This window comes from Sander lucioperca, chromosome 17 (assembly GCF_008315115.2).
Source record: "Sander lucioperca isolate FBNREF2018 chromosome 17, SLUC_FBN_1.2, whole genome shotgun sequence".
NCBI lineage: Eukaryota > Metazoa > Chordata > Actinopteri > Perciformes > Percidae > Sander > Sander lucioperca.
Genome location: NC_050189.1, coordinates 30,953,705 through 30,981,116, shown reverse-complemented (window position 1 = coordinate 30,981,116; position 27,412 = coordinate 30,953,705). Strand labels below are relative to the sequence as shown.

At 42.0% G+C, this 27,412-nt stretch overlaps 2 protein-coding genes across 7 annotated transcripts in view; one reads left to right on the top strand and one right to left on the bottom strand.

Moving 5' to 3' along the window:
- Positions 1-108: 108 nt before the first annotated feature.
- men1 (multiple endocrine neoplasia I) lies at positions 109-27,379 on the bottom strand. 4 transcript variants are annotated; one of them, XM_031290315.2, is made up of 11 exons: positions 12,625-12,728; positions 11,711-12,021; positions 9,818-10,298; positions 9,496-9,704; positions 8,697-8,825; positions 7,576-7,616; positions 7,385-7,472; positions 4,598-4,734; positions 3,165-3,309; positions 1,929-2,102; positions 879-1,415 (listed from the first exon to the last, which is right to left on the bottom strand). In XM_031290315.2, exons 3-11 carry the CDS (start codon positions 10,251-10,253, stop codon positions 879-881), a joined length of 1,896 nt encoding a protein of 631 aa, XP_031146175.1. In that variant the 5' UTR covers positions 10,254-10,298; positions 11,711-12,021; positions 12,625-12,728. The 4 variants fall into 4 exon arrangements, with proteins under 4 accessions (XP_031146200.1, XP_031146175.1, XP_031146183.1 ...); XM_031290323.1 differs by lacking the exons at positions 11,711-12,021; positions 12,625-12,728 and adding an exon at positions 27,367-27,379; XM_031290332.1 differs by lacking the exon at positions 11,711-12,021 and having other exon boundaries at positions 12,625-12,743.
- Positions 12,691-27,412, top strand: part of rtn3 (reticulon 3) — a 34,236-nt gene continuing 19,514 nt past the window's right edge. The window contains exons 1-3 of one of the 3 annotated variants that reach the window (XM_031290288.2): positions 12,691-12,941; positions 19,905-19,952; positions 24,513-27,305. In XM_031290288.2, coding sequence (XP_031146148.1) covers positions 12,851-12,941; positions 19,905-19,952; positions 24,513-27,305 — 2,932 coding nt within the window. In that variant the 5' untranslated portion in view covers positions 12,691-12,850. The remainder of the gene's footprint in view (positions 12,942-19,904; positions 19,953-24,512; positions 27,306-27,412) is intronic. The other 2 variants (XM_031290295.2, XM_031290302.2) reach the window with 2 other exon arrangements.

The window sequence follows — 27,412 nt, the reverse complement described above, 5'->3', positions numbered from 1 at the left end:
AGTACAAGCTGAAACACCCCGTTTTCACAGTGTACAGCCTCTTACAGCTCAGTCACCTGTGAACATGTTCTCTTATGTATCTAATACACATCAGACCTCACCACATTCTATTTTCATCAGGTCTTTATTACTTGCAGATACAAAAACAAGAACAAAAACCACAAGTCATCAAGCAAATAGGATGTAGCTGGGCCACCTAATGTGGCTCCGTCTCAACAGTGCATGGTCTTCCTGGTCTTCTCTAATCATTAGAAATAGGCCAAACTTATCTATTCTTAAAACTAAAGGCCACCTACTTTAGAAAAGAACAAAGGCAAAGTAAGGCAACATAGAGCTAGCAAGAAAGAAGCTGTCGATAGAGCAGAAGTGGACAATGTTACACAGTAACTATCCTAAATTAATCACTTCCAAGGCTTCAGTCATGGACAGATTCCTAATGGTACAAGTTGATATTTACACATCTGTATGTTGTATTCTGGTCGTCCTCGTTACTTTGGCTTCAAAAATCCACATGTAAGTCAATGAGAAGTTAATAGTCAGTGTGCAATTGGCTGCCAATTAAAACACAAACTAATGATGAATGAGTGCTTAACAATCTATTAAACCAGGCAGTTCCCCAGAAAATCTGGCTATAGTTAAATAAAAACAGAATGAAATGTTCACTCCTTCAGTTCAAACCTGATATGTGATGCTTAACTCAAGTGTGCAAGTCAAATATATTGCTAGGAACGATGAGGATATTGACTGAACCAAACCATTGGATGAAAATACTGGTAAAATAGTTTCACAAACAAAAGCGAGGTTAATCGGCTGTCCGTGTTGCTGTTCACAGTATGTCCTTCAAGTCTCAACAACTCCTCCTACAACAATCAACATGTCTAGAGTGACTTGCGCTGCCGCTTCATGAAGGACATGGAGTAATCCCCGGCCGGCGTGCTCTTCTGCCTCTTCATCTGGACCTGTGACTGGGCGGTGAGCTGCAGCTTGATGGCACTGGAGTTCACCTTGGCAGCACACAGCAGCCCCTTCATCCCCTTCATCTTCTCACTCTGAAAGGCGACCACAGGACCGGCGGGGTAGGGGGACGCCTGTTGTTGGGATGAGGGGGAAGAGTCTGGGCTAGGGGAGTTGGGTTTTCCGTCAGCGTTTTCCCCTCGCAGGCCCTGCGAGGAGCGGCGGCGGCCCCCTCCCTCTCCCACCTTCTTGGGCTGGGCTGCTGCAGCGGCTGCTGCTGCTGCTGCAGCAGGCTGGGTGGATGGGGAAGTGGGAGCAGCAGGAGGAGGAGAGCTCTGCTCATCCGGCTTGGACTCTCTCCTGGGGCCTCGTCTGCGGCCCTCCCGGGGGTCGTCGCTGGACAGGTCATCATCATCCTGGGCCTCTGGCTCTTTGGTGATGATCGACACCTTCTGACGCACCTTTGGAAATCAGACCACAAACCCATTTTTAGCTACAAAGCATCAACACTAGGGCTGGACACAAGGAAAATGTGCGATAATGTTGTTGAAAATCGCAATAACGATATTAATAGCGATAAACAGCTATATTAGTGTATTCTCAGTTCTGCTGCTTTCAGTATTCTACTAAAATACAACAAATTGCTTGTTGACTGAAAGGAAATAATTTCCAACATTCTTTTATTGAACAAACTGAACATTGACGTGAATATAAAAGTCACCACTAAAAAAGAACCAAAGTTACATTTTAAAGTTTTCTGATATTTTCTTTTAACTAACACAAAACATTTCGAGTGTCTTTCGCGATATGTCACAGGCTTTCGCGATATGGTTGTTGCGTAATTTGATATCGTGATGACGATAAAAAAAAAAAAATATATATATATATATATATATATATATTATGCTGACAGAGCTTGTTTTGGCCGTGGTCATTTTGAATTTCAAAGGGCAGAGCTATTCTGGGTTTCTCACCTGAGCATCAAAGCGGCTCAGAGACTGGACCAGGTAGGTGGCCCAGCCCACGTGAAGGACCGGCGTGGGACTGCCCTCCTCCCATTTGCAAATGCCATCATAGAAACACAGCAGGTGGGCAAAGCATTCTGGGTCCTGGAGTGCGGAGAGAGCTGCTGCCTGCTTGGGGTGCTCCTGAAATCACAGTATTCAGTTTGTTATACAGTAAGTGTCCTATACCCCGTTTTCACCCGGTGTTAACATGTGATCTTAAAGGGTAACTTCGACATGTTAATTAGACATGTTTTTGTGTCTAAGTAACGGATGGGAACAACAATGTTTGAAATTGGTCCAGTATTAAGCAAGACCGCGGCAGTCAGCGAAACAAGCTACAATGTAACGTTAATGGGCAATTGTGCACCTTCAATTTACATCAAAAGAAATTGCCGTTTTTGCCTCCGACAGGCTCAGCTTATTGTTCCAAGTGTCTGACAACATTATGAAAGGATCCCTACAGAGATAGACCTTTTTGATAAAGAGTAAGATCCTTTAATTTAACATGAAACATCCCCAAAATCACCATCACCAAACCCACCAGACTCCATAAATAATTTTATCATCGTAAAACCCACTTAATTTAAAGTCGACAGAAACAAAATAAAACTATCAAAAGCCTTCTTGGTTCGTCTGTCCACTGTTCCAACAATCACCACTCTGGTTTGGTTGAAATAAACCCTTCATTCACCCATTTACCTGTGGAAACATGCTGGCTCTATACACGCTAAAAAGTATGGTTTAACTAAATGGAGTCTGGTGGGTTTGGCGATAGCAATTTCAGAGCTGTTTCATGTTAAACAAAAAGGATTTTACTTGTTAACTAAAAGGTCTATCTCTGTAGGGATCCTTTCCATAATGTTGTCAGACACTTAGAATAATAATCTGAGCCTGTCAGCGGCAAAAACAGAATTTTAGTGGACAGAAATTGACGGTGCACATGAGAACTACATTGTGTGGTGCATTTTAATTCAATGATGCATAAATCTCCACTTAGCAAACACTTGCATCATAACCAGGCTGCAGATAACATGCCCAAATGTAGATCACATGTCACAGGTGATGGGGTCTCATTCTCAGGTTTGTTTATTTCTTGCTATCGACTTGCTTCCTAAACAGTAAGAACTGTAAACATAATAAGCTGACCACCTCCGAAAAATGAATCTGCTGGATTGCAGCCTTTTTCTGTCTGGGAATACTTGCCTTGTCAGCTCCTTCTCCTCCCTCCCCTCCCTCCCCAGGACTCTCTGCAGCAGCAGCCGCCTCCTTCAGCAGATTGGGGATAACGTCGTTTGCAATGTCAAAGAACTCCTTGTAGATCTCCTCGTCCTCACGGAAATAGTTATAGCTGCAAGAGTAGGTGAGAGGAGAAGGACTTTTAATCACAGCAGGGGGCATGTCAGAATCTAGATATATGCAAGATCTGACTGAAAATCTTATTTATATATGTATAGTCATCTACAGGCTTCTTCTTTACAAAAGACAACATTATATAAGGTCCAGATGAAGACAGGGCTCTTTGACCATTTGATGTCTTTCAGAATTTGAATGTTAACCTGTAACATGTTGATTATTGAAGGTATTGCAACAGTCCAGACAAGCACACACACACACACACACACACACACACACACACACACACACACACACACACACACACACACACACACACACAGAGAGAGAGCAGTTGAACAATGGAGGAGCAGGAAAAGGAAGCTGATAGATGGGAAGAGAATGTGTGGTGGGTCAGAGCTGGTATTTTTAGCTGCAGCTCATGAACAGTGTGTTTAAAGGGGAGGAGATTGTGTGAGGATGCTGGACACTTCCTGGCACACCCTCTCATACTAACTGGGACGGGGCTCTTTGCGGTGGATGTGACAGTGGTGGAAAACCACCACAGTGAAAAATCTCGACTCAGAAGTTGCAACACAAGTGAGGGCAGATAGCCTTGCATTTACTGCCATCTTGTGTCCGCCCGGTTACATAACAACTGAGGCTGCTGGGTTACTCCAGTTCATACACCAGCATGGTCGAGCTCATAATGTCCAGACCGTCTGACAGAATTTAACTTGGATTTTGAAAACAAGATTTCTTCTGGTAATTTTTGCGAATAACAACTGTCAAACATAGTGCTTGACGACCATTCCACAATAAAAGCAAACCAAAACCAAATTTGCTGGACAGTTCTCCGAGGCAAATCAACATCATATATTCTGGTCTTGCCCATTCATAATTCCTTTCTGGCAGGAGGTTCATGTAGTTTTGGAAACAGTACTCCAGGACATTCTGTTTAAATTAGAGACCCTGTATTTGGGTGCCCTGCCATTAGAAAACGTTACCTCTCATGTTGGATATCGAATTCTAAGCGCAGCGGGCAGGAAAGCCATTACTAGAAAGTGGCTAAAACCAGCAATATCTACAATTGATGATTGGATATTGGAATAACTGTATTTTACAGAAGGCTTGGAAAGATAAGGCTATTAAGTCCTACGAGAAGGACTACATTGTTTATTTGGACCTTGTTTTAACCGTTGCTCTGTTGCACAGCATCTTGCATTTCAGTATTATTGTCTGTGTGCATGGCCAAGATTTTTTACTGTGCTTGCATACTAGTGTGTAAAGCAGTGTGAACTCACTCCTGCATGACCTGAGCGGCCTCAGCCCAGGACTTGAGAGCCTCCCGCACATCCCTGTGTCTGTAATGGAAACCACCCAGGTACATGTAAGGGTAGATGTGCTCGTTGTTGTAGTACTGCTGAGCAGAACTGACAGCCTGAGAGAGAGAGAGAGAGAGAGAGAGAGAGAGAGAGAGAGAGAGAGAGAGAGCACAGAAACACAGGAACAATGACTTCTTATTACACATCCTGATCTGTGAAGATATACAATAAGCATTTGTAAACACATCCTTTTCAGTGCAGAAAGTCAATCTGTTATCACATTTGCATCAAGTTAGAAGCAGAAAAGTCCAATGATATCTTGTTGTCTAACTTTAAAGGGTCCATACATGGAACTCAGGGGGTTTTTCCATTCACGTGTGCTGGCTTGGCGCGTCCAGGGATTTGCATTTCCATAACAACAGGGCCACCCTCTTGAAGGTGTGTCTTCAGTGCCAGTGAGTCGGTCACGGGGCTATCTTAAAAATAGCCTAACTTGCATGTGAACATCGCGGATGTAGTAGCTAAATCGATCCTTAGAAAAATAAATTTTTTTTCAGCAGATGTCTTAGTTACAACAAGATTGAGCTAGCAAGGCAGTTTGTGTTTGTGGTTATTTATAATTTGAGAAATCCCACGATCTCTAAAATCGCATGATCCGACTTGCCATTACTAAAACTAGTAATGGCTAGGGCTGAACGATTAATTGCATTTGCGATAATATCGCGATATGTTAAAACGCGATTTCCTAATCGCAAAGGCTGCGATTTGGTCACATGACTCGTGAGAGCAAATCAGTCTGCACTCCGCAGAGAAAGCATCAACTAGCACGCTAACGCTACACTGTACCTTGAGCTGATTTCTGTCATTCAAACAACTTTGAGTTGTAGTTTAAAACTTTTACAGCCATTTTAATAAAATGAAGGGTTTTATTCTGGTTCGAGTCCATACGTGCAGTTAATGGATACAGACACGCAGAACTGAAGGCTCGGTTGGCAACTATTAGCTAGCTCTGATTAGCGGTTAGCAGTTAGCTCCGTTATAAAGATATGGAGTGGAGGAGCTGCCACTGAGAGGGGTAACAACCAGACTCTGATAAATGACGTTCGGGGAGCTTTCACAGCAGCGTGGCCGCGGGGTTTCAACAGCTTTATTAGTACAGTTAATCCCACGGCAAGAACACCAGCAACTAGCTAACGCAACGATAGCCTCTCTGCACTCGGCAGCACGCAACTTCACGAGGGGGAGGGGCTGGAGGCAGCTCCTCTCTGTGCACTGTAAAAAAATACACTGTTGTGTGTGTGTGTGTGTGTGTGTGTGTGTATATATACTATATTTTTACTTTTTTAACTGTCTAGTGTGTAATTGTGTGTTGTTCATACTATAAAATGATTTATTGTTTGTCTTTGTTGAATAATACAGAAGACAAAGAGCTTAAAAAATAATCGAATCGCAATCGCAATATTTGGGGAAAAAAAAATCGCAATTAGATTATTTTCAAAAATCGTTCAGCCCTAGTAATGGCAATGCATAACAGCACACCATGGTTTGGCTTGGTGCAGCTAAAAGTGCCTATGGAAAAACCCCATCAGTGGACAACCCACAACCAATACACTAGTTTACTGGTCAGTTTTAGTGACAAGGGGAGCTAGACTGTCTGGTTGGTTGGTTTTGGTAAGTGCATGTCTGATGCTGATGATGACTGTTGCATAACATTATTAAACGTGGAGTTGTCAATAAGGCTGGGCATATCGATATTTTATCGATATACGAGGCTAGATATTGTCTTCATTTTGGATATCGTAATATGACACAAGTGTTTGCTGGTTTTAAAGGCTGCATTCTAGAGGTGTAACGACATCTCGCAAGATTAAAATGTGACGAAAATGTAAACATTCACTACAGATCGCTCCCTTTCTCTGTTTTTTTTTTTCTTTAAATAAGTCTTTACTTTTAATGATATTAAACAAAGAGAAATGTTCTCCCCACGTTCTAAAATGGTCAGACATCAATAAGAAGAGCAGCCTACTTCCTTGTTTACTGCTGCAATGAAACGCTTGGTTACGTTGTAACCTTGGTTCTCTGAGTAAAGACTATTTTTCCAGTCATAGTTCTTAATTGAAGTGTTCTTTAAAATAGTGTTAAAATCTTGTCTCGTGAACCCAATCTCGTGTCTCGTCTCGTGAGCTGAGTGTCTCGTCACACCCCTACTGCATTCCATCTCAAAAATCTCATTGTGTAAATATTTTGTGAAAGCACCAATAGTCGACCCTACAATAGAGGTGCACCGATCCGATATTAAGAACGGATATCGGTCCCGATATTGACAAAATAGCTGGATCGGGGATCGGAAGATCCACGGGCCGATCCAGTTTTGTTAGTTTTTTTTCCCTCTGTCGCACGGAAGAGTTGAGTGTACAAATAAATAAGAATTCAATACATTAAATCTATGTTATTTTGTCTTAGTTAGGAAAGTAATGTTTAGTTTGGAAAGTCTTGTGCCTTTAGTCTCTTCCACATGGTGGAAGGAAGGTATAAGGTGGAGGGTATACAGTTTATTATTAATTCAACAACCGTATCAGTTATAGGGACTTAAAGTCGGATCGGTGCATCCCTACCCTACAATATCAAAGTTTTAAAATGCATTTTCCATATTGATATATTCAAAATGAAACATTTTGAGAAATGTTGGAGCCTAAAACCACATTTTCTCACATCCTACCTGTCCTACTGCAGTGTGACCTGGTGGAAACCTCTCTGAAGACTTACCTTGAGGTGGATTTTCAGGGGGCTCTCCTTGCCTGGGATCGGATCCTGATCTTCGAGGTCTGCCAGAGTGCCCATGGCCATAGGATACCTGGTACACAGTACAGGGAAGGAGGAGGTGGTGGAATTTAGCAAATTTACACATCAACTCTTCGTAGTGGACAGGCAGCGGTATCATCGACACAAACTCTCACCTGTCCAGGTCGCCTCGATCATACAGCAACCACAGGAGTTTCTGTTGAATCAGGGAGAAAAAGAAAATAAAGAGATCAGGAAGAGTAACACGGGCAGCAAAAAAACATGTAACAAAGATTGGGTGTCTTTAAATGTTAAGAGCTGTGCTTTTTCCTGGCTCAGAATGGGCCTTTGGGGGGCGACTACGCACTACAGTAAGCTTGATTGGTGAATTGCTATCATTTATTCTCAATTGTTATCATTTTGGTGCTGGTGATTTTCCTTTGGGGCTGGCTCAAACATCTTAGGGGGGGGTGCCAAAAATTCCTCTATGCAGGAACAACCCTGAATATACCAATGGTGTTATCAGATATAACACATACTCTATCCCACACGACTTGAGACTTTACTGGTGATGGCCAGATAGTGGCCCTCTATTCTAATGTGAAACAGGCTTTATTAGACACAGTCCTTTGTTTCTAAAGTTCATGTATTATATGAATATTTTAGCATATTCTAACTTGCTTTTAATGCTGTTTGTTAATGAAAATTCAACACATTCTCCAAATTCAGAATGTACGTTTCCACAGCAGTGATAGCACCAGTACAACAGAGTCGTGTCATATTAACCACTCTGCTGAGAACACCTTCCTTACCTTACATTAAATATTGTTTTGTTTTGTTTTGTCTGTCAATGAGTCACTTCCAGCACAGATTTTTCACATTAACAGTCTTGCATTAGCTCAATCCTGGTAGGCTTTTAATGTGAAACAACTGCAGGAAGTGTTGAGTTCATGGCATCTTAACAGCGGTGATTGGAAACCCTAGTCTGCCCAGATAAATTCTATATGGGAATCACTACCACACATTACAGTACGTCTTGATGAGATTTGAGTAGGATGAAAACTGATAATTATGAGGGAAAATACATTCTAGGCAACTACTTTCCATGACAAAAGAGAAAGATATTGGGAACTTTTAGACTATATACTGTGTGCAAGAACATCAAATTGCTCAGTTTTAGACTGGCTCTCCGGTAATAAGGTCATCGCTTCCTCCGGGGTACCTGTGAAACTGAAAATTGTGGTGTGTTCCGGTCGATTAAAAAGCAGATATGTAACAGCTAGCTGCACACACTCACCTGTTGTAGCTGCAGGAGCTCAGAGCTATCAGTATGCAGGTCCAGTGAAGGGTTGATGGCACAAACCATGAAGGCCACCTCCATGTTTCTGTCACATTTCATGTAGGAGCCCTTCAGATACAGCCAGCTCTGAGGGGGACACAAGCACAAACACAGGTTTACAGGGAGTAGACATCAAATACTAGTCAAATACTAGTCTGTCTGTTTAAAGTTTTCCTTTATAATACGACTGTAAGGAGGGCTATCTTCATGTTTAGAGAGGTTAGAAAAAGAAGCACAAAAACATAACAAATGGGACTTTCACTCATCAGTTTATGTGTCAAAGCAGAAATCAAAGAAAAAAAGCCAGGGCTCTGACAACATCTGATTCATGGTGTTTTCACACCTGTAGTTTGGTTCACTTTACCAGATCAGAAAATTCTTTTTTATCCACTTTAGATCTGGTCCGTTTCATGCTCACACTGACTTATTACAACAGAACCAAGAAACATGAGGGCACACGGCCTGACAGGTAACTCCTTCATTGGACAGTTTTGGTGACATAATCCTGCATCATCAGTGCTAAATGGACCCACGAGGGGAAATTAAATTCCAGTTACCGACAGCAGGTTACGCTGCATATTACTGAACCTGATGTGTTTAGTGATATTTTCTGGTGTCACAGCACTCACCAAGAAATAAATGATGCACTGCGCTCTATTGTGTACTATTTTGTTTTCTGAATTTGAACTATGCGTGGGAGTTTCTTTACGTGTTGTGAGTTTCGTCCTTATTGCAGGTGAGTGGAGGTAGGCCTTACCTTCTCGCTGACTCCCGCTGCGACGGTTTGTCCTCGTCGGTCCTCATTACCCTTCCCGTGCCAGGTGACCTCAGCCGTTTCTTCGCCGTTTTTGCTGAAAATCACCCAGGCGTGGTCCTCAGACAGTGCCAGGTGGACGTCCTTCAAACCCAGAACCTGGCAGGCTGCCACGACTGCGAATGCCACACCGGAGCTGTCCAGTTTGGTACCTGGTTCAAATTGAATAAAAAGGTTATTTTCATCAAGTTGTTCAAAGTCTGTACTTGCCATAAGAAACAGCCTCATAAAATCGCATTTTATTGTGATACTTGTAATGTCGTACCAGTGATGAGACTGAAGAGGGACTGGATGTGGGCCCGGTCCTTGAAGTAAGAGCGGCTTAGACTGTTCCAGATCACATCTGACACTTTCTTCACCAGCTCCCTGCTGGACCCTGTAGCAGTCCTCCGGTACTGGGACAGGTCCACAGCGCCGCGGATCTGGGCCGTGAAGCGCTCATACAGTGCAGAAATCATGCCCAGCTCCACTGTGGGGAAGCAGGACGTGGGGCAGTCCGGCTCCAGCGGTTCAAACCGGACCCCTGGGACGTTTATGGGGACGACCCGGTTCACAGCTAGGAAATGCTCGACAAAACCCAGGACCAGGGAGAGAAGGGCAAGGTCTGGCTCAGACTTGCGGAGCTCAGCATCAAACAGCTGAACCACACCGTCGATCCCCCGCAGGGGAAAGTGTTTCTTCTGGGCTGAGTGCAAACCCATGATGTCCACTGTCAGTCAACTCAGATGCTCTCCTCACCTGCAATGCTGAATGTTACACTGCAGTCAGTTCAACTCTGCATCAATATCACACACCGATGCTGTAGGAAGTAAATCCATACCGATAAGGGGTAACTTTCAGCTCCAAGCCTAAAGATGTAAATCTCTAAAAGCAGCTCATCAGCACTGGCCACTGTAGTTTTTAGCTAATGTTACTCAAAGTGGAGTAAATAGTGCATTTGGTGGGGGCTATTTTCAACAGCGGATTATTCCACATCTAGTGAGTATTTGGGGCAGCAGGGCGGTGTACGTGGGATTGAGTCAAAATAAACTACAGTGTGTGTTCATGGTAATGAGGGAACATGTCACCCAATGCAACAGTGTGGCTTATTGATGGGTCTTAATATTTTTGGACAACAATGGAGCTCATGGCACAGAGGAAAAAGATATATCAGGGTAAATAGTAAATATAGAATATTGCCAAATTTATCCTTTAAATTTGAGATTTAGCCCCTAACATTCCCCATTACAACGCATAACATTTACTTATTGGTAATAACGTTATGCTGAAAATGCAGAAGAGGCTGAAGCTTTACTAGAGAACCATTTTAAAAGACATTTTATGAAAACTGTAACAATATATATTTATTAACACTAGTATTATAAATAACGTAGCTACGGAAACGTATCGGCATTAATAAACATTCCGTTAATAATAATAATAATCTCAGCAAAAACAATGTTATTATAACTGCCGCACGCTAAACAGATAAAGACAAACTGTTTAGTATAGACTAGAGGATCTTTACATAAACCTAGACACTGACCCACAGCTGAGCAGCTTGAGTCGTTGCATAATGGTTACATCAAAGCCACTAACATGGGCTGTATGGCGCTTTGGTGGGCGGGGCACTCCTACTGCTACAGATGTAGCTACATTCAATTCAAAGCCGCAAATAGAAGCTCTTGTGGTTCGTGTTTTCGAGTAATACGTCGAAATGACTCCGAGAAATCACAAATGCTTGCGGTCTTTTAGTACAGACCGAAATACTCTGTAAAATGAATTTATTTGCAAGCCTGGTTTGCTGATGTAGGCTAACTAGCTAGCTACATTAACTTTACGAAGTTAAGTAAACGCTACCTATTTAGGCTTGCTATTGGTGTTAGTTTACTGAATGAACACTACGTTGCTTAATGAGTGAGATAAAGTACCGAAATATCCTGAACCAGAAAGTGAGCGACATACTGTGACAAACAGCTTGGGAGCAGATGGCTGAAAGGTGGTTGTCAGAAGCAGCTAACAAGCTAACGAACCGCTAGTTAGCTAAACTCAACACTTTTGGATGACGCTAACCCTCCTAGCCATCTCGCCAAATATATCGCCACAATATGCTGCAACACTGACTCACTTTGACCTCTTATCAACGCACATTTTGACCAATGTGTGGGAGATTACATACCCGTTTAATCACAGCCCCAGCCACATGTTTTTGTTTGTGTCCCCCTTCTTTTGCCGCGCAGTTCAGTCTGCCCAAAAGTCACTTGCCGTGTGTCACCAGTCTCTACGTTTGCGTCACGAAGCAGATCTCATAACGATACGTCGCTCGCTGTCAAGCACAGTTGAACGCCGAAAGGCCCATCCCCATGGATAAAGATCTAAAGCACTGCGCACACGGTTTCCTCTCATGTATGCTGGGAAATGTAGTTCATAGTATGTCATTCGTAAACTTCACCAGTAGAGGGCTTCATGATGCCATTATGTGATAGATGGCTACAAAATGGAACAAAGGTAACCATTACATAATGGAAAACAAGCTACAGTTAAATCCACACAGTTTAGATTTTTATAAAATTGTACTGTAGCCGTGAAGTCTTCATCATCATTCAAAAGAATCAATGTGGCTATGGCTGGCTTTGTTACAAACAGCTAAAACACTCACCAGTTTATGCATTCAATACATACTTGTTCATATTTATCCCATAATTATTTAGTATAAATATGTTGGTATCATTTACTCAAAACTCGTATAATGCAGCCTCCCAATGATATACTAGCTAATGGCCGAAATACAGAATCATACTTGGTCTGTGTTCAGGAATATTCCTCTTGTCGCTTTCACTTGCTGTCGAATATTTGTACATCATTTATGAACGTCACAACAAAATTCCGTCTAGAACAGTTGGATTTTACTGATACAGAGTTGCTGGGATATATTTTTTAAAAGGCAGGGGATGGAGGACAAGTCAAGGAGGGGTGTCAGTTAAAATAATTCCATGGGTTTATGTTATTGGACCTGAAAGCAGATACAAGTCCATTTTATCAGCTTGGAGTTGGGATATAGGAGCCTAAACTGGGACATTGAACGTATCTCACCCTGACATGTTTTTCCCCTCCTCCATAGTCCGCCTTGTTTCCCTCCGTCTCGCTTATCTGTCAGTGCTCGGACGTTGCGTTAAGGTGCAGAACCGAGTCCCGCTCTTGAGGAAATTTGAGGAAAGTCAGACGAAATATACGTCTTCAAAGGGCAGCAAACGACCATTTAAACTGAGACGACAGACATTTTGCCGCATTTGTGCAGTTGCTTTGAAACTACAGTAAAATGGATCCAATGACTCAGTCCGCCCAGATATCATCGTCGCAAGGGCTTGCCGATGGACAAAATTCTGCTGCCAAAGAATCAAAGCTATCCGGTAAGAAATAGCCTAGCGTTAAGTTAGCTAAGCAAATGTCATTTTAACTTCTTGTTTTACCATTAATTACTATGAAGCTATAACGTGTTTCGTTTTTATATACAAGCATTAATGCATTCATAGGTTTACGTCAATACCATAACGCAATAATTTAACTTGGAACTGTAATGTTAGCCTAAGAAACCCTTCTCTATTAACTTGTCTGGTGTTGGCCTGTACTTGGTTATTTAAGCCTGTTCATTTTTAATGGGATGGGTAACACCTGTGGTAGTGAACTTAACCGGACACACGGGTACCAAGCATGCCCCATGTTGCTTTGGCCTGCCCCCTGGTAACGTTACACGCCGCTGTCTTTTAACGTTATGGCGATAACGCCACGCAAAAACGTCTTTTATGAATCGTCAGTTTTAAGGCGCCTTGCTGATTAGCGATATAGCCTTTTTTTTAATTGTTGTAGAGCATGAGTTAAGTCATTCTATTCGACCAGCTAAGCAGCGTTATGATATCCAAAGGAGATTGCGTGATTAGCAGGGCTAACGTTAATTTAAATAAATAAAATTAAATAAACAAAACAAACCAATGGTATTATACTAAAATACATGCTTCGTAGTGCATTTGATGTTAGCCGAATTGAAATATGTATGATAATGACTGTTCTTAGAGTCTTGCATCATGTTCTAAGAGGTGGGTATGTTTGTTGATAAGTAAATACTCATTGCATGACACTTTTTACAATTATATTTTGGGGGGGACAAAGCCTTTTCGGTGCTAAATGTTGCGATGCTCTGCACTGCAGATTCATTGTTACTGGGCAACTGCCAGTGAAGGGAGGACCTCTTAAAGGCGCATCGCCCCTTTTGTTTCTTGATAATGACAACAGTCCCAGAACAAAACATAATGCCTGAAGAGCTTCAGTACCATCATTCATAACTGTGACCATCTCCAGTTGTGAGTCTTTTTTTAGGTTTTCAGGTTTCACAGTCTAACTGAGCCTAATTAAAACAAAGGAACAGTATTGTCTCCCAGGGCCTTATTGACAGATGACTGTGTTTTGAGGGAGTGGCAGCTTCACAATCAGTGACTGTGTGTATGTTTGTCTTCTGCATGTTTTAAGCTTTCTGATTTGAACTCCGTGGCTCAATCAGTCACTACATGTAAGCCATTTGAAAATCCTTTTAAAGCCATGTTCTGTTAATCAAAAGGATTGTAGGCTTTGAAGAATTATAGCACATGTGGTCATTGGCGTCAACTGGATGTGGCAGGGTGTGGCACATGATGCCTCACTGAGTTTCGATTTGGTCTAAAATTGAATCACCAAGCAACAATTTAAATAAAAGATTACTAGAAGTCTACCGGGACACAAAAGCACGTCAGTTCACGCTGCTTTAGCGTTTAGGTCTGTGATTCTTTCCATGCTTACAATCATGTGATGTACCATATGGTTAAAAAGTTATAAACAGCATTGACCACATTATAATTATTAATTATAATATATTCTATTAGTCAACAATTATCGATGGCTCGGCTTTGTCCCAGAAAATTAGCAGCCATGAGAGAGTTTGGAAATTATGGTGCTTGATAATATTTGACGCAGGATAGTTTACTCAATAAACCTACGTCCTTATAGTATGTTTAAACTGTAGCATAACCTACACAGGAATAGCTTTTTATGAGCTTCTATGAGAGCTAGTTTTGTCTCCCAAGGCAGACTCTAGAAAACATGGCTGTTAAAATGAATAGTTTTCTGGCAGCCACGAACAAACTCAACATTCCATGACAGATAACAGACATTGCTTTTCGCACACCTTGGTCATTACAGCGCTGCTGAGTCACCTAAAAATATGGCCTTTGGGCCCTACTCTGTCTGCGTTCATGTCATATGGAAAGACAGTGTTTGTAGATGTGATCTTCCTACTCGAAAATACTTTTAATTTTAACACATTTGTTGGGATTTGCAATGGATGTCACTTTTTTTCAACTTTTATATTTTTTAAGAAATATCTTGATTTTAGTGTATGGACTAAAAGTTCATTTGAATTAAAACCAACAAAATGAGGACTTCTTCTTGTGTAATCGTGTACAGCTAATGATTTATTTGTAATGGATTTATCTGTCAATAATTTAGGCACTCGGACAGACTAGACAGTCATTCCCGATGATGTAATCTCAGTAATGTATTGGTAAATTGGTGCTGGTAAGGGCAATACAAGTAGTCAAGCTTGGTGATATGTTCATATAGCTTTAATAACTTAATTTATAGTCATTTACTTCAGCTGCATATAGAACCAGGCCTTCATTGTAAACATGCTCATATCAGAGACACGTCATTAAACCTAATTCCCCAGTTTTATAGGTTATATATATTTTAGCGTGTTTTAGAAAGAAACTTCCCTCTTCTTTTAATTTGTTGTTGATTTAAAAAAAATCCTTCTGTCTTGATAAATTCAGCATAATGTACATTTCTGCAGCACTAATTTCGTCAGTATAACAGAAATACAATCTTCATTCAATTGCTTCCTGTTGCTTTCATTTTGCTTTTTTATCACAGCAACACTTCTTGAACATATGTTTCACATTACAACCTGCAACTGGCTTTTAATTTAAACCCATCTGTAGGAAGTGTGGATTTATAATGATGATAGCTTAATGTCAATCAAAAAACAGCCACAATTGGAATTGGAAACAATAAGGCCTAGTCAATAAAAAACATTGTTTTCAGCAGAGTCAGTATGGCACTATCATGTGTGATGCGTGCGTGCATGTTGACATATTGCCACACAGGCTAACTGATATGGATGTATTCTGTCAAAGATATCATGACATGTGCTTTTTTCCATATTGCCCAGGCCTCATTGTAGTATTTACCATAGTAATCTACACTAGTATTATCTTTGAATGCGTTGATGTCACTGCTACCAGATGGCCTTTCCAGCTTCTGTCTGTAGCTAAACCCATTTCACGTGACTCACCCACTGATGAGTGCCACTAGTCACAAAGGAAGTGGCACACTTCAACATGAGGACCTCATTTCTCAAACTACATTGCATCATATTTTCAGGGGAAGTTAGCCTTAGAATCAGTCTATGTATTATATGTAATCCTTAGCTCACAGTTTGATAACTTGCAGATACCTGTTCAGCTGTCTTTGGGCACATATTTCCTCTTAGGAATGTTCTAATATGAGCAGACTAACCTTTATATTGCTGGAGGAATCCAACCCAACCTTTGCTTTTGGTTCATTCACCAAGATAGGTGTTCACTGTAAACCACTTGACAGTGAAGCACACAAGCAAAGCTTCAAGGGACACGGAGTTCTTTCAGCCTCCCTCTCTCCCTCTGCACTTGTCTTGCCAAGACAGTCCTCCAACCGCTGCTGGAGTTGACCGTATCACTGAGATCACAGAGGCCATCAGCTAGCCCTCAGGGCTGGACGGTACAGGGTAGCTAGAGCAGCAGGGCAGGCATGGCAGTAGAGTAGACCCACCCTGCACCATCACTTCCAGCCTAAGAAGCCGAGGCCACTTTGGCAAAGCTGACTACCAACTCAAATCTTCCAATGACAGAGTTAACAAAGAAGAACTGTAGTATTTGGAATGTACACTGTGACGACATAAAGGCAGTCTAACCTTTGTCCCAGAAACCAAAAATAACCAGTATATCCAACATAGCTCAAAGCTATTATACAATAATATCTTTTTTTTAATTAACAATAGGAATGTCACTACACCAATCCCAATGAAATTCTACATTTCTCAATATCCTATTTGATACCATGGTAGAAAACAAAACGATAAATCCCATGTACTCCTTTTTTATAACGTGTATTCCAGGATAAGGATGTTACTAACAAGAGTGTCACGTCACTCTTTTTATTGACTTTTAAATCTTTTTTTCAGCTGAACATTTCTGTCACTGTATTGGCATGGAGTGTAGTGGTTTGAGGGGAGGGGGAAAGGAGCGAGTGGCTTGCATGTAAACTGGAGAGAATGTCCTCAGCCTGCTGCCTGAAGCCTGGCATCACCACACAGCTAGCATACGGTAATGTCTTCCATGAGTTCACCTGGAACTCCCAAACAGCAAGTTATGACGTTATGCGGAGGAGAAGGGTAGTTAATGTCAGCTATCGTTAATGTTAGGCTCTATGCGAAACGCAACGGCGACAGAAACGGACTTATTTGTGGTTTGGGAGTTCCAGGTGAACTTGTAAAAGCCGTTGCCGTAGATGTACGGTATAGCTACTGTGGTCAAACATGCTCTATGCTGCGGTCAAGCTGTCAGTGTGCACCATAGTGTGCACGGAGATGAGGCACTACCACGGTTCTTCCGGCTGGTAGGTGTTCTTCTTCTTCACCGTTTTGTGGCATACAAGAACACTTGTAGGCTATATGCTGCCACCGTCAGGCCCGAAAGGATTGCATTCCCTGGTAAAGTTACCTACGGTAGAAAAACGAGTATCGTCACGTTTTCCGAATTTTGGCATCTACTTAGTACCGAAGTATTGGTTCTTGTGACATCCCTAAGTAACAATGGCTGTGCGTATGAAAGGGGACACTTTTTGACCAATCCAGAGTAACATCACTAACCCTGCATTTCCCCTCAGCTAGACAGATTTTTCAACCTCTTTTAGCTCATGGTTTTGGTTGTGGGCTATACTGTATAAACTGACTGTTTAGCACCAATCAGCAGACCGGCAAAGTTGGTGACTTGCTGCTGAAGAAAGTGGAGCTTCTTGCAGCTAAAGTGCCAGATATGTTCCTCAGGAGATGGTAAAAGCCAAACCTTTAAAAGGAGAATGAACATTGGAATCACACATCAACGGGATGCTGGCATTGTTCCGTGTCTTCTGGGATTAAGTCAAATATGTTGATGATATGTCAGATGTTGTGTTTTCAGCTTGGTCACTGCCCCCGAAACATAACTTAATGTAGCTTTAGATAAAAAATATTCTGATCTAACCGCTCATTTATGCTCCCCTCTGACATCTATACTCATTTCTAATCTTGTTTTGTCAGTTCTCATTCAGTTTTGTTTTTCTCTCTGTGTTCAAAACACCATCACATGCAGCCATGTGCTGTCCTCTCAGATCTGTATGTTTATGTGCTTTCGTTTCCACAGTTTTACAACCGTTTAGCATTTTCCATTTAGAGCTTGCAGTGTGGTTTAAAAGTGAAGGTGTGGTGTGTTCAACCACAGCCATATGAATCTAAGGGGAAGGAATGCTGCACTGCAAGGGCACACCAACCCCAACCTACCCAACCCGTAGTAACGCCAGTTGAGCTGATATGAAGGGAGACGCCACACCTCCCTTTGTAAACCTGAAACTCTCACACATCTTCAGTCCTTACCCATGGCTCAAGATATTTCTCTCCTGGCATTCCCAACCACTCCGATGACAAAGTGGAATGAGGTGTGAACTCCTAATGACTTCCTGTTTACCTTGAATACTCTCAAACATGAAATAGAAACAGTTGCACTACTTGGCCAGGAGTATGCGGACCCCAACAGGCCAGCCTCCACTCTACTGGTTTCAGGCTTCCAGTCTGATGTTGCAACTAGGTTGGGTATCTCCACTGATTTTCCGATTAGGCATATTTCAGGTACACTACCACTTTTGCTTGGTTATGAAGAAGATTGTCAGAACTAATGATGTAAATTGTACAAGGAACCGTCTTATCTTGTGCACATTAAAAATATTGTTTACATTAGGAATTGACCACAAATCAGTTACATTGATGTACTTTTTATCTAACATGAACGCACCACAGCAGTCAATGCAAACTCTACACATTACAGTCGGTGAGTATTGAGCAGTCCCTCCAGGATTTTGCTGCCTTTTTATGAGATTGTTGCAGCCCAAAATGCCTGATTTTTGCGGGAGCTTTTGTAAAAAAGTTGCGATAAAAGTTGCGATGTCTTTTGTATTTTTGTGAAAACAGACAGTGAAAATTGTAAAAAAGTTGTGATTTTTTTTTTTTGTATACTTCTTTAAAAATAAAAAGGAAACTTGTTTTGGGGGAGAATAACATTACTCTAGGCTGAGTTTTCCTAGTAACCTTACCAAAAAGGTGCAGGATGCTGCAAATGTTGGTATAATATGAAAATGGCTGGTGGATTTAAGACAAAAAATTATTTATTGAATGAATCAAATTTGGACATGTATCAGTGGCTTGTTGATCTTTATATTGTTAGTTAATTTCCTATCCTGGCCTGGGACACACATTCATACGGTTTGATAAAGTACTTATTGGACTTTAACTTATCATTGCACTTGCAATAACGAGCGTAGCTGTCCTCAATTTAGGTCATCCTGTACGTCTCATCTCTGGTTTTTCCTGCATCCACCGTGTGCGTTTGTGTGTGTGTGTGTGTGTGTGTGTGTGTGTGTGCGCGCGTCAGTCGCGGGGGGGAAATGAGCAGCAGCCCCGGGCCCCACCGAAACCATTAAAAAAAACAACCCCGGACCAAAAGGACATTCTTGTTGGGACTTTCCACATACTTTTGGCCATATAATGTAAATGAAGTCTTTGTGTCCTGCTGGTTTCTGTTGTAGCAACATCAACCATGGGAGAAGTACTAAAGAAGAATAGTGGTCTTTTGGTAGTTAATTTGTGGTAAGCTCTTCCGTTTGCTCATAGCAACACTAAAGCACAGTGAGAAGTGCTTTTGTTTTCTTCTTAAACTGTCTTGGTCTTGCCTGCATAGCAAATATAAGTGCATGTGTTAAAGTTATTGTAGGTTGAAGTAAACAATGACAGCATATATGGGACAACTCCGTTAACATTAGTATTTTCTGGTCTTTATTTGAAGTTGTTTTTTGTATAGCATGTAGAGTTGTTAAGGCTGGATAAGTTTACTTGTTTTCTCTTGATTTGACTGTCTTTATTTGAATGGGTTCAGTGGATAGGACTTCTTTTCTTCCTCTTCTAGGATGATCATTCTTCTGTCCTTTTTTTATTTTTTCAGATTCCTTTCTTTCCTCTTCGCCTGTATCTCTCATTCAGTCTCCTCAAGGCAAGTGTATGGTTCTCTTACGCTGCTCGCCTGCTCTCCCCCTCTCCCCCTCTGTCCTGTAGCCTCTTGTTGCCCTGCTGCTGTACTGCTCTACTTCATCCCTCTTTCTGGTGCCCCTCTCCTGCTTGTAACAGTCCAACAAAAATACAAAATAAAACCTGCAGAGAAACTAACAACATGGTGAACTGGTGAACAGTCCTAACCCCAGCTCGACCGGTCTTTATCCGCCCCTCCTCCTACAAACCTTGTTTAGTTATTCCATCTGTTTCAACACTGCTGATCCTCAGTTGCTGCACTAATTGTAGGTTAGTCAGGCAGCACAGCGCCTCCTGTTTTCTGTGACATATGGTATTGGTAATTTTCTTCAGCACCCCCAACCCCTGCTGCAACTTGAGATGAATCCTTTCTAGCTCCATCGTAAATAGCCATTTTGACCTATTGACAGGTTACATTGTTAGTTTATTGTTAGGGCTGCACGCATAGCCATATTCTGAGCAGCAGAAGCTCAACCAACAGAGCTCATACAGATATTTACACGTGGTACATTTTGAATAATATGCCTCAGTTGCCTTGGAGGTGATTGATAAAATTGGCATAAATCACCAGCAGTCACTAGCACGCATCAAAACAAGTCTTTGTGCATTTCAGAATTCACTGCAGCTTGTTCTCGCCTATCTCCAGAATCTTTACACACACACTGAGAATTAGACCTGTGTTAGATCGGATTGCTAGCAGCTGCAGAGGAACTATTTCAGTTTTTTACTGCCTGCTAGCGAGCATTATTTAGGTCACCATCACTCACTGTAGGTTCAAGATAATCCCAAGATTGCCACCTTATTTTAAGAAAGCAGAGAAGTTCAAGTTCACATTATGCGCACAAGAGCAGAAACCTAAAAATGGATCAGGTTGGTGTCCCGGGGGGCACCAGCTTCCTGCTGCCCTAGTATCCAAGCCCAAGCTCCCCTCAGTCCCAGTAGCAACTGGGCCCAGAGGATGAGTGGCACTGGAGATACAATCCACCACCCAGCGGCCTGGGCCTGCCATTTCCTGTGGCTGCTCACTCACCCTCCACCCCACTATCTGCTTATGGCTTTGTAGGCTTCGTGCATGTCTCACATCCTTGCTTAATCATTAAAAAGTAGGTTTTCTTTGATCGATTTTGCTTCTTTATTTTCCGGTTCTTTTTGTGCTCTGATTTTTTTCATCAGTGTTAGAAGCCAATATTTGTGTGAACAAATGGTAGCCAATACTGTGACAGTAGTGTTTTTGTTAAATAGTTATATATTAGGATGGATATAGATTAGGATAGATAACATAAGCCAAGTATCCTCAGTCACGTTACCATTACACACTTATGTCACTGGCATCCAACCTATTCAATCTGAGCAATGACAGGGCGTGACTGCACCCTGTGGAACTCTTACTGACTCATCGGCTTCTCCACAAGGATATCTGACTTTGCTTATGCATAACATATTTTATCAGTAAATCAATGCCTGGGATTTCAATGTAAATACCAATACTTAATAAATAATTACATACAAATCAATATGTATATAATAAATACATTATTTTTTTTGACAAAATCTACATAAAAATTAAGAACCACGTTATGAGTTGAGATGATTTTGTCACATACTTATCACAAGGTCAAGAATTAAATGTCATATTCAAGGTAGATCGAATTTGTAATTGTAACAAGACTTTTAATACCCAGGCCACATTCATAATCACTCAACTCCAGTTACTGCAGAGAGCAAATTCCATAAATCAGACCTGGAAGGCCACTGAGGACTAATTTGGCAGATGGCACATCACTAGTGGTCTATTACAAAGCAGAGTTGTTGACAGCTTTATCTGAACCTTGTTCATAAAGCCACTCCTGAATTCTAGTCCCTCTGGAAGTCAAAGTTCTAATCAAGTAGCTCTGTGGCTCTATCTAAAATCTGTGGATTTATTATCGAAGCACGAGCTGTTATGGAATTTGTTTACTAGTACAGAGCCAAAGGACTACAATTCTGTTGGCCAGATGGAAAGTCCATTCATGTGGCCTAGTTTGAACAAGGCATTGTATTGTGGCGCAGGGGAGGTGGCAGTCCAAGACAAAGTGGACCAGTCAGTTATGCATCAGTGGAAAGGTCTGTGTCTATACAGTGGTAGGGGAGGGGAGGGGTGGGGTCATGGGATCATGCTGACAACACAGCTAACATTGCAAGTAGGAAAAATCTGGATCTTGCATAAACTATACAAAAATATTGGATCTCAAAATACCTTTTTATGAGTGCTTGCTGGTTAAGTTAAATCAGTTCTCTCGAGGTCGAGTGTGGAAGCTGATTTATTCATTTCCTAATATAGCTGCCAATTGCCGGTCCTAATGACTTGATATGGGAGCTCATTGGTGCTGAAATGGATGATGTGATTGTTGGAACAGTTGCTAAGAACAACTTTGGAACTCTGTGGCCTCCAGGATAGCTAGGGGCCACATGGCCTGGGAGGGGTGCCCTGCAATCATAGTGACTGTAAACGCCTCCTCAGCTGTGGCTGAGGAAACGGTGGTGTTTGAATAACTTGATTAACTGCACTGGGCAGCAGTATTTGCTAACTTTTGGCATATTTTTCACCTTTTCGGTATCATTACATTATTTTTGATGATGTTATAATAGGCCGTTAACAAATAACTAATTATGTAGTGAGTAACCAACCACAACCACGAGTGCAACTCTGAGTGTTCGTCATTGATTTTGAGATTTATCCTCTTCTTTCCTGTTGTATTTGTAAACGGTGCGAAAATGAGTTTGAGTTGATCCTGAAATGGTATTGAGGAACATTGTGTACTTGGCTAATGACCATCCTTTTGCACAATTAAACTGAATCAAGGTTTTCAATCAGTATGTAGCTTGTTAGCTAGGTTGATCCTTGTCGCTGGTGTTTTGTAATTGAAAACGGCAATGGAGATCTGTAGGGAGAGTGGGAGGAAGCAGAATTTTGTAGTCAGCCAGTGGCACTTTTCTCAGCAGTCCACAGTTTTTTTAAAACTCACACTCAAAACTGGCCCATATCCACGTCTTTAAGGCCCTACCCAACCCGTCTAAACTCGAACGGTACCGCCAAGTTTTTGACCTGATTAATTACTTCGTTTGCTGGGCTTATGCAACACATTGCCTGTGCTCTGCTTCCCTCTTCCTTCTGAACATTGCCAATCTACTTGGCACATGAACATAGACAATTTGCACAGGGAGAGAAAAATACATTTTCTAAATTATATGTGAAAATAAACAACTTCAAGTCAACCGATTCTTTGTCGGAACCTCCAGGTTGGGTAGCAGAATGCTAGTCTGTGCACGTTGCTGTTAAAGAACATGGATGCACTTTGGGGATGTTGTTTGTCAGTCTCTTAACCAATTATGTGTTACTTGATTATTGATATGTTGTCCGTATATATGGAACTGGCTGGTTCTGAAGGAGTGTGAAGCTCAGAAAATGTTCTTTATAGTTTGATAGCCATTTGTTTTGTAATGGGATTTGTATTTCTTTGGCAAAACATCATTGCAGGGGAGCGACTGGTAAAGTTTTAAATTAAAATATCTATTTACTTCCAAACTATCGGATGAGGTTTTCAACGGTGCAGCCGAGTGGGTCAGCCTCAGTTGTAGATGGCAAGGGAAATGGCTGTAAATGAACGTTCTAATGAGCATAGCAACACTCATTAAAAGGTACATTTATTTTACAAAGATCATTTGAATGGATTATAATTCAATGTATCCTATAATGTACAGTTTTTTAGTAGCATTTGTATTTTGTTTTCTTTAAAATTAGCGTGGGCTTTTACATTGAAGGTAGCAGCCTCTGTGAGTTTTCCTAGAAAATTGAAAAATAACACAGCTTTACACACCAACCATAAAATACTTGGGGTTTAAGTTACTACTCAGATCACGTGAAACTAAAAGTAGAATAGTTGATACCAGTTGTTTGTTTTAGTTCTGGGTTTTGGTAAAATCGCACACTATCACCGTATTTATTTTAGCTGCATGTGTGTACAGAAAACAGTTTCCAAATCGAATCCTTTTCAAATGTAATAGTGACTGAATAATTTATTATAGACAAGTTGTATATTATTCACAAACAAGCAATCAAATAAAAACTATCAAAAATAAACCACTTTCAAGCCTGCAAGTGTATAGCAAGTCATATACACTTGCTTTACAAATTGCAACTGGCATGCAGTTACTATAGCCACACATGGTGAGATCAGTGACTTTTTAATTTCTTTTGCTGCTTCATCTGATCATTCAGATCATTTAAGTTGCCCTACTGAGTGCTACCTTATGGCAACTGTGTGAAGTAGTTAAGAGCAGCATGCAAAAAGTGAAGATCCCATCCATTAGGCTTTATGAATATGCTTTATACAGTATTTCCATGATGCAATGCATGAATGCTTGGGCTGCAACATTAAGGCCTTGCTGAATAATAATAGTGCATGGGAGTTTAGCGTATGTGATTTTTATATAACCTCCCCCCCTTTTTCCTCTTCGCTGTCGTTTTTCATGCACGCCAATGCAGACAAAAGAGTGGGCTCTGACAAGCCCTGCGAAGGTGTTGCGACATCCCTTCGCTTTCCTTCTCAACCTGGCTCATTCACCCCTGGTAATTACGGGAGTGAAGCAGGGCCCCCAGATGGACAACCGGATTCACCGATAAAGACATCTCCTGTTTCAGAGCGAATAAAGGCACTGGAAGCTCTTGCTGCCAAAAAGAAGGAACCTGATTTTAGAAGCGATGGAGGTTTCTCTCACTTCAGGGACCGCCACCATGAAAAATCTCCCGCTGAGACACCCAAATCTCCCACTGAGACACCCAAATCTCCCGCTGAAACACCCAAATCTCCCGCTGAAACGCCCAAATCTCCCGCTGAAACGCCCAAATCTCCCGCTGAAACGCCCAAATCTCCCGCTGAGACACCCAAATCTCCCGCTGAGACACCCAAATCTCCCGCTGAGACACCCAAATCTCCCACTGAAACGCCCAAATCTCCCACTGAAACGCCCAAATCTCCGATTAAGACCCCAAAATCTCCCACTGAGAAAATTATGCCATCTGTCCAGAAAAGGGGAGGTTCTGCTGATCAGGAGTCACCGGAATCCCCCTTTGAAGTACTTGGAGATTTAAGACAAACGAATGAATTTGAAGAAACAGAAGAATGGATGAAGGCTCATTTACCTCCTGTGCCAGACTTTGATGCTGTAAATTTAATCAAAGGCACCCTGACTTCAGACAGTGTAAAATCAAAGGAGGAGAAGGAGACTGGCGTAGTTATACCTGATGTTCCTGCTGCCTTTGCAGGTGTCCCTGATGCTTTCATGGATACTCCTGCTCAAGCTCCAAAACATGAGGATGAGTTGAGTGATGCACAGAAGCAGACAAGTGTTGAGGAGGAGTCAGAGTTTGACCTTAGCTTTTTGCCAACAGCCTATATGTGGGATCGACAGGAAAAATCAAGTGCCCAGGCTCCTTTAAGTCTTGATATAATGCTTCCAGCTTCACCTGCACCTCCTGCAGGCTTTGACTCCCCATCTCCGCCTGCCTCTCCACCAGTTGGCACGGATGCTAAACACGTTTCGGAAGACAAGAAGACCATGTGGACCGAAGATCTGCAGCCCCCAGAGGCAAGCGAAGCTGACAGCTCAGGAGAGTCAGACGACACTGTAATTGAAGATAGTGTCCCTGTTCCTGCATCTGTTCCTCCTTCATCTTCTGATCCAGCAATTTCAAATGATCCTACCCCTGCTTCTGCAGCTCCCAGTCTTCCCACTGAGGAAAAGGAGACTCCTCCACCAAAGTCTGAGAGGAAGCTAATGCAGGTTCCAACAATAAATGTTATTGAGACCGACGAGCCAAATTACAGTGATGAGGAGATGGAAATGGAGCTTGAAGTAGAGGAAGATGAGGATTATAAGGCTGTAAAAGACCTAGCCAGAGAGGCTCCAAAAACCCCAGAGCCAGAGGACAGTAAAAATGAACCACCCATAACGCGCCCTTTAGAAACTGAATTCATGGAAGGCTACTCCCCTCCATCCTCACCGGTGGACTCTGATGCCGAATACTCTCCTAAACACAACACACTCAAATCTCTACCTGAAACGGTACATCAGGAATGTGCATCAAAACCTGAGGCCCTGCCCAATCAAGCACTGTCTGAAAAATCGCAGAACACTTCCAATAAAGTAAATGATGAACCCTCCCCTCTCATAGTAACAAATGAAGAAGTGGACTTCCAAGACAATGATGACGAGTGGTCCGATGAAGCACAACATGTCCTGGTCCAACCTTGCAAAACTGACCTTGCGTTAATGGAAACAACTCCTTACACACAATCCAACATGGATGAAAAGAGCAGCTCAGCTGCAAAAGAGGCTTATATGGAGACGGCTTCCCTTTCTAAAACCAGCTTCATGCAAGATGATATATATGACAGACAGTCATTTGATTATGATTATGATGCATCCTCTCCCTTGGATGACATTGACGACAAAGGGTTAAACAATGCTAAGGAGCGGTTTCTTTCTGATCCTTCTCAAATCCTCATTGAACCACTGAACGCAAGCGGTCAAAATCAGGAGGATTTAACTTCAGTGAATGATGACGAAGCCTTCACCAAGCCAGTTGGTCAGCCAACTATAAGAGAATATCCCCAAGACCCATATTCCTCTTTCCAAAGTGAGACACTAAGCAGCACCATTGAGCAAGATTCTAATAAGACCATGACCACTGACATGGTTACAGATAACATGTCAAATGGCAACTCCCTCCCGGCACAGAAATTTGACTCAAAGATCCAGCAGGACATTAAAGCAGATTACCATGCACCTGACACAACAAGCGACCCTGACAGCTCACTTTCTGAGTCTACAGATAGCTTTGTGGAGTTCATGCGAGAGTGCCTGAAATCAAGGCAGGATGAAGAACCTTACGACACACACCAAGCTGTTCCTTCCAAGAACAAGGTCTGCAAAACTGATTTGCCTCCTTCCCAGTCCACTCCAACCATGGTGATGGATCTTGAACAAGAACAGCTTACTATCAATGCTCTCAAAGAGCTGGGCAGCAGTCAAGAGGAGGAGGAGGATGAGGAGGCGTATCTCCAGTCAAAGGTTCTTGACCAGGGCAAAACTAACCCCAATGCTACATCTAAACCGCAGTCTTCCTTTACCTCAGTTCCTAATCCTCCGTGTTCCCAAAGCCACCGTGTGTTTGACAGCACGTATTCCAAAGAGGTAGAAGCCATCGACGAATGGGTGGCTGAAGCCTATCATCTTGCTGAGCATGTCTTGACAGCAATAATAACCCACTTATCAGGTAACACCTTTTCCTTATGGGCAGTAGGCCTGCTGACCTCATGCAGTCCCCTCAACAGGACCCCTTTTCTCACTTGCACCTTGTTTTTGCCTGCTCCTTTTCAAAAA

Excerpts from the sequence above, each read along its gene's own strand:
- men1 (XM_031290323.1), bottom strand. The coding sequence starts at position 10,253 with ATGGGTTTGCACTCAGCCCAGAAGAAACACTTTCCCCTGCGGGGGATC. Across the intron at positions 7,617-8,696 it reads AGCTCCTGCAGCTACAACAG|AAACTCCTGTGGTTGCTGTA; the intron begins GTGAGTGTGTGC and ends CTGATTCAACAG. Across the intron at positions 3,310-4,597 it reads GCCGCTCAGGTCATGCAGGA|CTATAACTATTTCCGTGAGG; the intron begins GTGAGTTCACAC and ends CTACTCTTGCAG.